The sequence below is a fragment of the Enoplosus armatus genome, chromosome 10, assembly GCF_043641665.1.
Source record: "Enoplosus armatus isolate fEnoArm2 chromosome 10, fEnoArm2.hap1, whole genome shotgun sequence".
Lineage (NCBI taxonomy): Eukaryota > Metazoa > Chordata > Actinopteri > Centrarchiformes > Enoplosidae > Enoplosus > Enoplosus armatus.
This window is the reverse complement of record NC_092189.1, coordinates 5,346,321-5,360,518: the sequence shown is the minus strand read 5'-3', so window position 1 is coordinate 5,360,518 and position 14,198 is coordinate 5,346,321. Positions and strand designations below refer to the sequence as shown.

The following is a 14,198-nucleotide window of genomic DNA, read 5'->3' as shown; positions in this document are numbered from 1 at the left end:
AAGTGGGGTGACATCCAGTAAAATGAGCGAGGAGACAGCAGAGGTGCTGCCATGTCTGTGGAGGTTGTGTGTGGGGTGATTCCCTTGGAAATTCTCTTTCTATTTTACAGTTAAAAGTCTTCTCTCAGAGTTCAGTTTTGTCTTTGTTGTTTCATTTCTGCTCTCTTAAAATCCGCGTCAGTCATCGTCGCCGTCATCTCCGCCGTGCGGGCCCTCAGGTAGCAGTTCGGAGGCCCGTTTCTCTCTACTCCTCTCCTGGATCTTCCTCATCTCCTCCGCGTATTTACAGAAGGTGTTGCCGAATTTGGACCACACTTTGCACGGAACCGTAATGGAGTTCCGGTACGTGGGCTTCACCTCGCTGACCCGCATGAAGACCCCGTACTTATTGGAGCCCACATCAAAGAAGAAGCGCTTGTTGTCGACCGTGAGCGAGGTGCCCTCCGGGAGCTCCGCCGGCTCCTCGTCCACGCCATAGTCGTCGATGAGTTTGGCCAAAGCGTCGCGGAACTCGATGAGACCCTGCGCCGGCAGAGCGATGGTCTGGCCTTGCGCGCTTCCCAATCCGGGCCCCCGATTAACGGTCTGTCGGATCCTCAGGAACCGCCCCCTCTGGTTCTCTTTCAGATCCATGTAATATTTCCGATTCTCCCGCACCAGGAATTCGCTCTTGAGCGCCCGCCGGGGCTCATCCTGCACTATGTCCGGGTTGGTCGGGCCCAGCTGGGCGTAATGTTCGATAAAGTCCCCGAGATAATCGCGGAACTCCACGGCAACCGACATGGAGAGAGTGAGGCGGCTCTTGTTTCCCCCAGCCCCGACCTCGGCTATCTTTAGGAAGCGGCCTTTAACATTCTGCTTCACGTCAAGGTAGAAGCGCTTGTTCTGGATGTCGACGCGCTTGGAAGCGAGCTCCTCGGTGTCGTGCTGCAGCCGGGACATGGCGCCCATCGCACCCGGGGGCAGCGTGCCGGGGCCTGCGGTGGGCCCTCCGTGGTCACTGCCACTGTCTCTGTCCGCCATGATGCTGCCTCCCTGCTTTACCTTCCACCGTCTCCCTCTGCCTGCTGCAACCTCGACTGCCCGTCAAACCACTCCGCCGCTCTATCGCGAGACGAGAGAGGAGAAGAGGATGAAAAAAATGAAAGCAACTGTAGTTAGTGTTACTGTAGTACTCCACGCGGGCTGCGTTCAAGACACTCGCGCTGTTTTTGCAACATTTCGCAGAATTTTCATTTCAGCCTTTAGTGTAGCCGTACATTGCAACTGAAAGTTAACCCCCACCCATGTGAGCCTAAAACACTGCAGTGCTAACATCAACATAGATAGATAGATAGATAGATAGATAGATGGATAGATGGATAGATAGATGGATGCTACACTTAAAGATCACACCTGTCTGCACAATCTAAAAAGTAATAAAAGGCAGAACAGAAACAAAAGTCATACCTGATATTTATTGGTTTGGGTGTTTCAGCACCAGGGACAGTTGTTTGGGGATTTCAGCACCACGGACAGCGAACCCGGACAGTCCCTGTGGAAGGAGACAGGGAGAGGGAGCTGGATGAAAGAGAAATTTCTGAATGAACAGTAGATGATAGCTGTGTGGGAGTCTGAGGGAGGGGGCTGATACACTGTGAAGCATCATGAATCATTACCCTATGATTGGTGTTGCTTGCGTGCCACTGCTTCTCAATGGCCTTGAAAGGGTTCATCAGTGGATTGTAGCAAAAAGCCAACTGTTTAATTAAAAACTCACGTCTTGGACAATCAACTCGTTGGAAACAAAGACAAAAACTGTATGAATTCACATACATTAAATGTACATACGAGGTGGAAAACATTTTAGAATAGAATTGTTACTACACACTAAGCTTAGTGTGTGTCTTCATTTCAGTTAAGATTTTGTTTTGTTTTAGCACTTGAAAGAGTTTGACTGAAACATGCCATACTAGGTACAACAACAGCAACAACAAACATCCAATGGTGAAGCTATAAGGTCTTCAGCTTTCATGGGCCCAGAGGGGCAGAGCAAACCTCAAGGAGAAGAATCATGATGATGTGTGACTTGATGCATGCATATAGGATAACAGCTTAATGGGATTAGACACCTGTGGAATATTATTAATATTAAGAGACATAATCTGGAATAGGAAAACGACGCTGCATGCTTTCATTTGTAAACTTAAAATTGTTTGGATATTGTTTGGGGATCAGCCGTTTAAAGGAAATGTCTGAAATGAAAACATATCCGTCAGCAAACTGTTCTTATTATGTCAGTCGCTAAATGGCAAAAAAACACACCACAGGCTAAATAATAAAAGTCCAAAAGCAGAATTCTTTTAAAACTCACAAGCATCACATACGCCTATAATTAAATGTCCTAACACTGATTTATCGCCAAATATAAGTTTGATTTGACTGATGAGCTGGTAAAAGAAGGGCTGTTAACCTGGAATGGAAAGGTGGGCCTAAATATTTTTTGCGTAAGCCTAGTCATATTCATTGTGGTTTGAGTGGATAAGTCCCTGGTGTCTGGATTTGAGTTTGCTCATGAGTATTGCTGGTGATGTAGAAAATGGGGGAAGGAAGGCTGCAAAGAAGACATCTGGAACAAGTGTACAAAGACATATTCTATATTTTAAGTGTAACAAAAAGGGCCGCTGCATCAGTTAGCATCACAGATAGAAACCATTACCCTGACAGTGGAGCAGTTTGGGCAAGTGTATCACGAGAAGCCAATTTAAGTGACCTCATCAACAACACCCTGCTGAGATGCTGGTACTTTACCAAAAACAGCCCCTCTGATAATTCCCACACATTCAGCACGAGTATCAGGGGAGTCGTGGAGGCTATTGGTGGCAGTCCACCCCGGGTCAGTCAGCAGGAAGCGCTTTTTACACCCCTGCGCTTTGTCAACAAATGATTTGCTTTCAAGGCTAATTTGAAAATTCTGAAATTGTGTGCGGGATCTCTGAGTGGGTGCTCTGTGAGAGGAAGAAAGGATGAAGGAGAGAGAGATCGGTGAATGGGTGGGCAGTGGGGGGAGAGGGAAAGAGGAAGGGGTGGGTCACAGGATGGATCAAGGACTCTGAAGGGCTGTATTTCCCTCTTGAAATGCTGTGATGATCCCTGAACTGGAGAAGCAATCCCCGTAATGTGGAAACATCAACCTTTGACTAAGAAAAGATAAAAGCCTGCATCTTTTATAGCATTTAGCACCACGGGCGGCACACTGCACTGAATCGGTATTTGTACTTCACAGTAAAATGTTGACTCTTTGGATCTTAGGTTAATGTATTACAGTGAAGACGGATACATACAGTGAGGAGACAGACCTTCAGAATCTGGCTGTGGCCTTCAGTCTGTATGAGGTATCATGCGATTGGCCTGTTGGGACAGAGCACTAAACCTGTCAAGCCTTTCAGCACCATGGACAGAGACTGGTCCCCAACGTGACCCTGCTGGTGGTGAAATGGGTGGATGAGGCCATAATGTAGGTGCATACTGTGATGAAATTGCCTCTCATACATTTTCTTTATCATCTCAGTCATCTATAGTAAGAAAAACTATTCACATGTCCCCTAAATGACATTATATTTTATCCCTTTCTCAGCATGGACAATGAAAGGCTTTCTGACCTCTAGCGAAGGGCGCACAGCTCCTGACAGGGAGGGAAAGGAGAATCTTGTGAATGGCTTGATTGATGGATACAGAGATGGAGGCAGGGACTGGTTTGCTGTGGAGGGAGGAGGGGATACTTGTGGTCACCATAAAAAGCCTGAGTATATTGTGCAAAGCTCTCGTTTCATTGGTGGAGATGCATTCAATGAAAAAAAAAGTGGTTTTATTAGCTGTAGCTGAGCAGGATTGGCAAAATATTTGGGTAGAATGACTTTCCAGCATAATACCCGCAGGCTGGGGTAACTGATGCTCCCACGTGTTGCCATAGAGTCGTGAAACTGTACAGTATCCCATGGCAATATTAGTGGACTGCAATGACGTGGGAAATGTCAGGTTTTGGGTGTGCTCTCCTGCAGCGTGCAGCGAGCGTGCATGTGTCTGAGGGCATTTAAAGTCTCGAAACTCCCAGCTCGCCTCGCCATGCTGAGGAATCCATTGAGAGAATTTCGCAGCGTTAGTCATCGCAACAACTATCCGCAGTGTGTGTAGTAGTCGCCTATAGCCTCTCTTGCACCTCTTGCACCGGAGATCCACAGTGGGCGCCGTGCAGGGCTTGGCTACAGACGCACTCTGTGTCTTTGCACTGCGTGCGTGATTTCTCTTGTACCCACCCGCAGAGGTTTAACACAGTCGACCGGCATGGTCACATGCTGGTTGGGTCTGTGGCGGTGTGCCGGTGGGTGCCCGGGTCATTAGGGTGTTTGCGCAGGACGTGGCGAGCCGACGCCAGTGACCGGGCAGGTGATGTTTGCTCACGTAAGCCGCTCGCGTTTGATGAGGGGCGCAGGGGACGCGGCTGGAGGGTGCGCGCTACTGTTGCATCGCCTCACCGGATAACCGTTGCTATCTCATCCTGTCCGTCTGTTCCTCCCCGGGTGTCTGTTCTCTTTTGATTTTGCTCACCGACTAACGGATTTGCAGGAGTGGGACTCTTTTGACGATTGAAATAAGTGGATAAAGGAGCCGACCTTGCGTGTGCGTGTGCGTGGAGTGCGTATCGTTTCTTGTGATTCCCCTGTACGCGCAAGCTTCTTTTTTCCTTCCAGAGAGGCAATGCGCCCACCCATGCGATGCTAGCCTATTAGCTGGTGAGAGAGAGAGAGAGAGAGAGAGAGGGAGAGAGAGAGAGAGAGAGAGAGCTTTCAGCCCTGGATTCGAGAGGAGGCTAATTTACGAGTCTTGTTTTGCCTTTCAGGAAAAGGGGAGATAAGAGGGGGAGGGTGGTTGGTGAAGGAGAATGCAGCAATCACATTTTTAAGCATGCAGAAGCGGGCCGTTTCCGGTTCCTAGGCTCTGGTGTGTCCCCCCCATCCGAGGCCAGCAGCCGTATGGGGAAAGCAGCGGCAGACACAGATGGCATGGACACTTCCACAAGGTCTGCCGCTCTGCCCTGCCTGCTCTGCCGGAGCCCGTTCGCCAGCGTCTCTCTCTTCCAGCTCGCTCCGCCGCCCAGCAGCACTGCAGCACAGCACAGGCTGACGGCATGAGGCTTGATCCAGTGCATTTCTCCATGCTGGTCATCGGGGTCTCCTTCGCCTGTTACGCCCCGAGTCTCAACTCCCTCCAGGACCAGGCGTACCGATCAGCCGTGGTCATCGAGGGCGAGGTGCGCTCCTCCCCGGAGAACGTCTCCTCCCGGGAGCCCTACAGTGTGAATGTCAAAGTGCTGGACGTGTGGCCCCTCAACAGCGGCGGCCTCGAGAGGGAGCAGCTCGTGACCGTCGGGGACTTCGGTTCCGAGGCCCCGTGCACCACGGTGGAGAAGGACCACAGATATATCTTTTTCATGGACCCGACCGCCGAGCCCTTGGTATTCAAGGCATCGTACGCCCCTGTGGACGCCAGCGAGCCGGAGCTGAAGAAGGATGTGGAGAGAGTGTTGTGCGAGGACTGCGGTAAGTTTAAGGCTTCTCCGTTATACCTGCCATCCACTCACACCGCACTATGAGGGCCACTGAAGCTGCCACGGTGATGTAAGGAGACGGTCGCCGCTCTCCGGCTGCGCGTGCGCGTGTGCGGTCTATACAATGTGTCAACTTGCGTACACACGTGCATGCGCGCGAGCCGATTGACACTTCAGTCCTCCGTAACCCGGTCACCCATAATGACATGAGAAGCGCGGCAGGGAACGCGTGTGTGCATGTCGGTGTGTGTGTGTGTGTGTGTGTGTGTGTGTGAGAGAGAGACAGCGAGGGACAGAGTGCCATGACATAGTTACATGTCTTAGTTAAACCTAACAGCAGCTTCCTCCTCATGATCAGTGGATGCTGAAACTTCCAGCAAGATCTGCATCATCACATCATTACAGTGAAGTAGCCTGCATGTGGCTTAAGGTGCAGCTCCTGTGTGTTTGTGTGTGTCACAGAGAGAAACAGTGATAGGAATCAGGGACAGCAACCTTGTCTTGAGGTAACCTCCTTTCCAAACTTTGTAAGGTTGCCTACAGCCAGTATTCCGTTATAAATCCGTTGCTGTTTCATATCAAAATCCTGACCCTGCCAGTGTTGACTGCAGTGACAGTGGGTGGCGGTAACACTTCTAATCTCTTAACTTGTTGCAAGTTTCCACCATGGATATCTGTATCTGTATATTTTTTTCATGCAGTACACCACGCAACAGAACCCCCCGTGGCACTTCCTGGTTTCAGGCCAGTGAGAAACTCTATTTAATTTATTGTCACCGGACATGCTTTCATAAATGAACAATCTGGACATTACACAAGAAAAAGGCTGAAGTATAAAGATGACGGTTGTGCACTTCTTATTTCTCTCCAGCATGGAGAAAGAAGACTTAAATTGACCCCTTTTCTTACCAAAGGTCTTTCAGAATCAGGGTCAGTTGCTCAGCTCAAACAACACATGAACCGAAGCTCTTACACGGTGTGATTCATGTGTCTTGTATATTATTTAATCTGCCAGTTGCAAAGGCTCTCAGGTCTTTTACTTTTAACTATCTTTCCTAAAAGACAATTCTGATTTTCTGGCAAATTATCTCTATAATCCACTCCACCTGTGTTTTCAGTATTTTCTCCTGTAGCTACAGTTTGTACCATCTACTACTGTGTTAAAACATCTGCCTGTCCTGTGGTAAACCTGAGCAGTACACAGACAGGAAGTACCAATTTCCCCTACTGCACAAAAGAGAGCGGACTGAGATCTTAACTGTCAAAGTGTCACACATTTCTCGAACACAAGCTGTAAGAGCACCACTAAAAAGCTTTTTGGGGTTCATCATCTTTATCTCAAGAATGTGACGACAAAACCTTTGAAACAATGTGTGATTATACGAAGACTCATTTTCCATCTTTGTGGAAGTGTTTCAAATCCAGAATCAACATAATTTCCATGCAAACCAGCAGTGTCTACAAAGTGTTAAATCCTAACAGGAAGTAACTCAGATGTCTTAACAAAGGGTTCATCCGGCATTTGAGCTAACAACGTGATGTTCTATTTTTACCTCGGTGACATGCTAAAATTATCAAGTCATTTATTTATGACAGTGCTGTTGCAATCAGGCTTCAGTCTAAAACACATTTTCCAGGCAGGGATAAGCTCAGGAGAGGAGATACCCACCACACACACCAAAAGCCAGAGATACAGGTAGAAACACAACCTAAACAGACACTGCAGAGTGTGTGGTGACACTATAGATGCGCTGTGGCAACCAGTAGCCTCTGAATGTCCAGAAGAACACCAGTGTTTGTTATTATCATCACTTCTGTCTCTTTCCCAGGATAGATTGGATTCATCTGCAAAAACTAATCACAGAAGTGCAAAATCCATGCCCAGAAATAGTCACGAGGTTAAAGGAACGCTTCCACCCAAAATGTATCATTTCTTTTAGCAATGGTTTGCACCTAGTACCCATGAATGCTTTATGATAATGTTTGTACTCCATTTCTTCAGGCAACAATAAGAAACCAATACTCAAATGTTATATCTCACTTTGCAGCACGAATGCAGCTTCACATCTCTACTTGTATGCTTAGTGCATTTCAATCAAACTTTCAGTGAAGTATTACAAAATAATTCCCCTCGGCAAAGTGCCTACAACTGCTTTTTGGCCAGGAGTCCCCCCTCAGTTGTAGCTCACAGATGGGCTACACGGACACCTCTCATTGGGTGGATGCAGTAATGTCGGGGTAGCTGGTGAATGAGCTGTGATCAGGCTGCAGATGCGCATGAGAGGATACTGTAGAAGAGTTTCATTTGAGATGGTAGTAACTGCAGCTTAAAGCTGGGTTGGGGTGAGGGGCGTGTCAGCAGACACACACCCTGAGCCTAACCAATCCCAAACCAAGACTAAACACAGCCAGCCAATCACAGCCAAACTGTTGGAACGCCCACTTCTGTACACACCCCTACCAATTTTTGTCGACACACTTATATTATAAACCAATATCTGTTTCATCTCTTCAGTATTATACTGTAAAAAGCTGTGTCTGCGTTGTACTGAGCATACCTGTTCATAGCTGAGACTAGCTGAGCATTTTACAGTCTATTTTATACAGTTTTGTGTTAAATTTGTTATCTGTAATTCAACAACCTGTTATTTTAACGTTTGAATGGTGCACCCACTGGGTAGAGGTACACCTGCCCCCTCTCACCCTCTTTGATAACCCAGCAAAGTTTGGTGTAAAATGCTGGGAAAAGAAATAGGGAGAGACAGAAGACGCAGCTCTACATTCCCTTAATGAAGAAATGAACACTGCAGCTGTTATGTACTGGGTGGCACAATCAGCTACGAGGGATACAGCTTGAAAAACCTGTCAGACTTCATTCCACCATGACAGTACACACGTATATATATCAAAACCTTAAATACGAGCGAGCATTCGCTGTGGAAGCACCAGAGTGCCACACATAAAGAGGAGAACACATTACAGTCGCCTACAATATGGCATTACAGTTTACTGTGTTTATCCTGATGAAACATCACTACTGCTTTACTGACGTGCTTCCATTTGTTAGTTTTGCCTTATTGCAAAAGTGTCAGCAAGCAATCGTATAAAACAGTATAAAAGAGTATAAAACAGCAATTACAGCTTCATTGTTTAGCTTGCTTGCTATGTCCTTGGACTACCAGCACCTGTCGGCTACACGAATGTGAAGAAGCCACACAATGTTATCTGTTTTCCTTTAATGACCGAGAATGATATAAATAATAAGCTAATATCTGTTTAAAACAACTGGTTGTTAGGTTTCTGTCTCAAGGTTTAATCCAGACTTTCCGCCAATGAATGTTGACATTTACAGCAAGCCACGGCTGTGCAAAGTTAGAAGCACAGACCCCTCGCTGTGAGAGAAATTATGAGACTGTAAATCTTTTTTTTTGCACTATAAAAGATAGCAGAGCCATCTTCCAAAAGCAGAGCCAATGTTGATTAAATGGCGAGAACAGTCAGGTTTCTCTTTTACCGTTTATGTTATTGAGACTATGGGGCAAAAGTGCAGATCAGACTCTATAGAACTGGCTGATGTGAAAGAGTGCAAACTTTCTTCTTGTAGAATTCAATTGCTACAGGAGTTGAGTAATTGATAGGGAGTCTTTGTTCAGTCCTGAACATGTATGTCTACACTGAGCTTTTTACTGAAAAAAACTCAGGTGTGTGGACGTTCTTAAAAAGTACAAAACCAGTCCTATCTCACATCTCAGACAGTCGAAAGCGTAATGTAGGTCTTCTCTGATCATTGCTGTTGGCATGCCTTTTGAGATACATTGACAGTTTCTTCCTAAAATAGCTTTGTCTGATGCCCAAACATGCTCCTGTCACTGACGCTGTACCACTGCTGCATACCTCAACTCTCATGCCCCCCCCCCCCCCCCCTTCTGTCTCTCTCCTCATGCTGTAGCCGACTGTAGCTGGAGTGTGTGGTTCAGCTTATGCCTGGCCTCCTGTCAGTCAGCTGCACAGAGGAGGAGAGAAACAGAGAGGGGGGGGGGGGGGGGGGGGTCTTCAGCTTTGAGATTACAACTAGATGCCGCAATAATGCATACTGTAAAACTTCCAATAATAGCCAAGGCCTTTTTTTCACCTCATTGCGAGTGAGAACACTTCAGGTGTAGTTGTATTGTACCTAGAATGTCTAAAAATGAATTTACTGCTGTTCTGTAAATGACTGTAGTGTTACCTTCTTCTAGCTTAAAATCATCATGCTTTTAGTGCCGGTTTGTTTAACAGCATTACAGGAATAATTCAACATTTTTGTCTTGTTGTCACAGTGATGTTACCACGTTTGGTACCGTTGTGCCTGTAGAGAGCCCAAAAACTGTGCTCACCCACTGCATCTGGCAACCTGTGCTATAGCTGGAGATGTTGTACAGTATACTGGGCGATGGATAAACATCAAGAAATAGTTACAGTTTTTTTGTATGAATTATCGAGCTTTAGAGGTGTGGGTTGGTGTATTTTTCTTTTCACAGAGTCAGGCTAACTGTTTTCACCCATTTCCAGTCTTAATCCTAAACTCGGCTAACCACGTGGTGACTTCAGCTCTGTACTTACTGTAACACACAAACACGAGAGCGGTATCAGTCTTCTCATTTCACTCTCAAAAAGAAAGTGAATAAGCATATTGGCTTTAATATATTGTAAGTGTTCCTTTAAAGTGATCATTTGGACCGAGCCGTCTACGACATGGACCTCACAACACTCGCAGCTCGCAGATGATCAACCAAATTGACGGTTGTGATTTTTTTTTTTCACAAAAAAATGGAGTGCATGTGGATGTGTGTTTGTGTGTGCGCTTGCAAAATGTGTATAATTATGTATAAGTGGTATCGAATGTGTATACAAAGTGTAATTGCAGATTAGTATGCATGCATATGAGACTGTGCTGACTGCCTGACCTGTGCATAGAAGACTGTGTTTGCATGTGTGTCTAACAACAGCGCCTTATCAGCAAGCAGTATAATTTTTCCGGGTGAACATGCGCTGCTGTTTCTCAGCTCAGGCAGCAGCTGGAGGGCAGAACCGCTGTGGCATTGATCTCCAAATCCCAGAATTAGGAGATTTTTGCTCTGGGGCAACGGTTCAAAACAATCCTTGCAACAGGAAACATATCCAAGGCCACACCCTTTGAACAAGTCGTTAAACCAATCCTAGTGAATGTAAGCTTTCATTATGGCTTTCTTTGGTGCTAACACCTTTAGGTCTGTACTGAACAACTGTCTGTATTCGCCAGGGATGAGAGAGAAGTGTTTGTGGATTCTGAGTCGTAAATGTTCATGCATGCTCACGCTGCTGTTTGCACTGGGAACAGTACTTGTGAATTCTTTAATTATGAGGCATTCCACCTTAAGCCAGAGTAAAGGTGGCGCTCAGACTAAAGTACATACTGTACGTTAATATGAAAGCACATCCGGGGAGATTCACTGGTTGAATCAGTGACTTAACCAGACTGTGTGTGTGTGTGTGTGTGTGTGTGTGTGTGTGTGTTGCGAGAGGTCTCTCACTTGTCTGTCTCATCCTTTTCCCCTCTTTGTTGCGTTATCTGTGTCTATTTCAGACACCCTCTGTGTGTCTCTTTCTCTTCTGTTTCTCTCTCCTTCTGTCTCTCTCACTGTCCTTGTCTCAACAGAGCATTATACCTCTACAAACACACACACACACACACACACACACACACACACACACACACACACACACACACACAGCCATGCCAGTTAGCTGTTGCTGTTGCTGCTGTGCTGCAGATGCCCCAGTGTGCTGTCATTAGCAGGGAGATCTGGGGCTGCTATAAATTATGCACACTGAATAACAGAAGGCAGAGGATTTCTCCCCTCTGCTGCCTGTGTGTATATATATGTGTATATATATATATGTGTGTGTGTGTGTGTGTGTGTGTGTGTGTGTGTATGTATGTGTAGAGAGGAGGTATAGACCATGTTTTTGCTCATTTATGTACTACTGACATTATACTGATCAACTTTGCTTGTCAACGTGTGTCTCAGCACACTCATGACTGCCTAACTTGTGTACATGTCCTTCAGTTATGTAGCGTGTGTGAGTGTGTACTGTGTGTGTGTGTGTGTGTGTGTGTGTGTGTGTGTGTGTCCTTGCTTGTGAATAATGTATCAGCACTCACCTTTTCCAGCAGTCAGCCTTAGTAGAAAACTCTGACACATGCCTCTTAAAGGGACCAGCCCAGTAACACATGGCTCAGTTTGTGAATGAGGGAGGTCTTTGCGTAACCCCACTTTGCGTAACACACACACACACACACACATACATGCAGATGTACTGCACATGCCACCCACACACTAATGCGGCTGACGGTGCACACACCCTCCTCCCTGCATCAGCAAAGTGCCTGTTTCAGACGGGATGGATTTGGCCGACGCTCTCTCTCCGTTTCTCTGTTCAGATTATTTCACCACAGAATTAGATTAGACATCAAATCCAAAATTGAATAATTAGAAATGTTTCTGCCAAGAACTTGTCAGTTATTATTTCAGATAAAACGTTTGAAAATGACAAGTTTGCTACTGTTTTGATAAATCTGAGGCGCTACTCTTTTCTTGGAAAGCCATTTTAATCTTTGGCATTCTTCTCCATAACTATCCCTGCTGTGCTTGACTGTAAGGGGTTGGCATGCAGTCAGCGAGCGCCTGATATTCATGAAGTTGTAAAATGGCATTTTCAACTGTCACTCTGGGTAACACGAGCAAGAACTGTTCTCTCTCACATCCAAGGTGCTTTTGAGCAAGGCATTCAACTCACAAGATCTGTTTCAACAACACTGTGGCTGTTCTGGTCAAGTTCCATAGAAACACAAGGAATAGTGTTACTGAAACAGAGAATGTATTTCTCTGCAAACATTTCTTGGGGAAAGAAAAGAGTTAAAACATCCCTTTGGTTCTATATCAGGCTATCTTCAGCTCAGAGAGGTGGGCTATCTTTATCTCTCTTTGTTGTGGTGATCTTTGATGGTGACAGGTGGAGTATGTTCATCTGTCTTCCAGATGTCCTCCTCTGCCTCTCTAGATGTTATCTTGGAACTATTATAAGCTTGTGTAAGATTCTGTGTGTACTTTATGTTTGTTTCTGCATCTTTTTATGCTTCTGCGTGAGCATATCTTTGACCAAACAGAAATAGTACACATTTGCTTTTGAGGAGTGGATCTTTATTTTCTTTTGAAGGAACATTTTGCTCATTAATTGAGACGATGTTGGCAATGCATTTCCTAATTCTAACTAATGAAACAATATTTCAGCATCCCTTGTCAGCTTGCTTCGAGATATTGAGTTTTTTTTATTTGCGATTTGGTCAATTATGGTACAATTCCAACAACTCCCAAGATTGATTTTTCCTCATTTCTATATGCACCGAGGTAAAATACTGTTGATTGGGAGCTGCACAGCAGGTGCATCACCATCATCTGCATTAAGAGCACTGAATCTATCACAGTTAGTCAAGAACAATTTGACCAAAATAGCAGTTTAAGAAGTTAGGATAAAATCCTCCAGCAGAGAAAAGGTTTAGGTGCTTGTAGTAAAAGATAACAAGCCTTCAAACATATGGCTGTTTCAGTTTATATTTTTCTTATTTTCATCAAATCCCATGAAAAGACCAAAACCAACAATGCGTCCATGTGTGCTCTGCACATATTTTCAGTAGGGATGGCTGCCCTGGAAAAGTGCATGCATGCAACATTTTACGTGAACCAAAAGCCACCAAGCAGCGTAACAACCGGTGTGATTTCTGCATAAATGCGCCTGTGGATGTGAAGATAACATGCAGCCTCACTCTCACTGGACGCTGAGGTTCCATTGAGCCTATTTTTTTGTTGGTTTAAAGTGAAGAAATATGCTAGTTTATGTTATTTTGTATTTTCTGTGCCATTAATCTTCTACGGCCAATTATGTTTAGCAGCTCATCTAAACTTTTAGCTGAGGTAAAGGCAAGCAGACGCGTCAGGATTAGGTAGAAAACCACATAGGCCTATATGTTTTATCTTGTATCAATTATATTTTATATCAAATTTTCCATATTTTTCATACTTCAACCACAAAAGAATAATACATCCACAAGCAATTGAACAGAAGCTGTTGAAATTATTTGTTATCAGAGATTATTTAAGAAGGTAAATTCACTGTGGCCAACAGCCAGTACTTTCCAATTTCCTGGAAAGTATCTTGTCTGTGGCTCTCAGTCCCAGCCCAGTCATTCCTACTAAAGATCTTAAATCTTTAAAAACTGGTTATGAATATCTAGTTTCATTTTTTTTAAATGGTTAAGTAATTTTCTGCTGGCCACTGTCGTTTTTAACAAACAATACTTGGTGGGGACTATTTTCAGCCACAGATTAATACACATTTGATGCCCAAGTGGGTATTTACAGAAGTAGGTCGGTGTATGTGGTGTGTGTTCATTGTAATTAACGAACATGTCACCCAGTGCAACGGTATGGCTCTCTGATCTGTTTTCAGGCAACAATGGAGCCCTATGGCACAGAGGAATATGATATATCAGGCTTTGGAAACACAAATTCTTGTTAGTAGTAACAATTCA

General features: G+C 45.2%; 2 protein-coding genes across 2 annotated transcripts in view; one reads left to right on the top strand and one right to left on the bottom strand.

Moving 5' to 3' along the window:
* Positions 1-177: 177 nt before the first annotated feature.
* On the bottom strand, positions 178-1,027 carry purab (purine-rich element binding protein Ab). Its single transcript, XM_070913406.1, has one exon. The coding sequence runs from the start codon at positions 1,021-1,023 to the stop codon at positions 178-180; it is 846 nt and encodes a 281-aa protein (XP_070769507.1). The 5' UTR covers positions 1,024-1,027.
* A 4,140-nt stretch (positions 1,028-5,167) lies between these two features.
* Positions 5,168-14,198, top strand: part of nrg2b (neuregulin 2b) — a 45,827-nt gene continuing 36,796 nt past the window's right edge. The window contains exon 1 of the mRNA XM_070913365.1: positions 5,168-5,579. Coding sequence (XP_070769466.1) covers positions 5,168-5,579 — 412 coding nt within the window. The remainder of the gene's footprint in view (positions 5,580-14,198) is intronic.

Bases quoted from the DNA above. Each gene is read 5' to 3' on its own strand.
- purab (XM_070913406.1), bottom strand. From the start codon at position 1,023: ATGGCGGACAGAGACAGTGGCAGTGACCACGGAGGGCCCACCGCAGGC.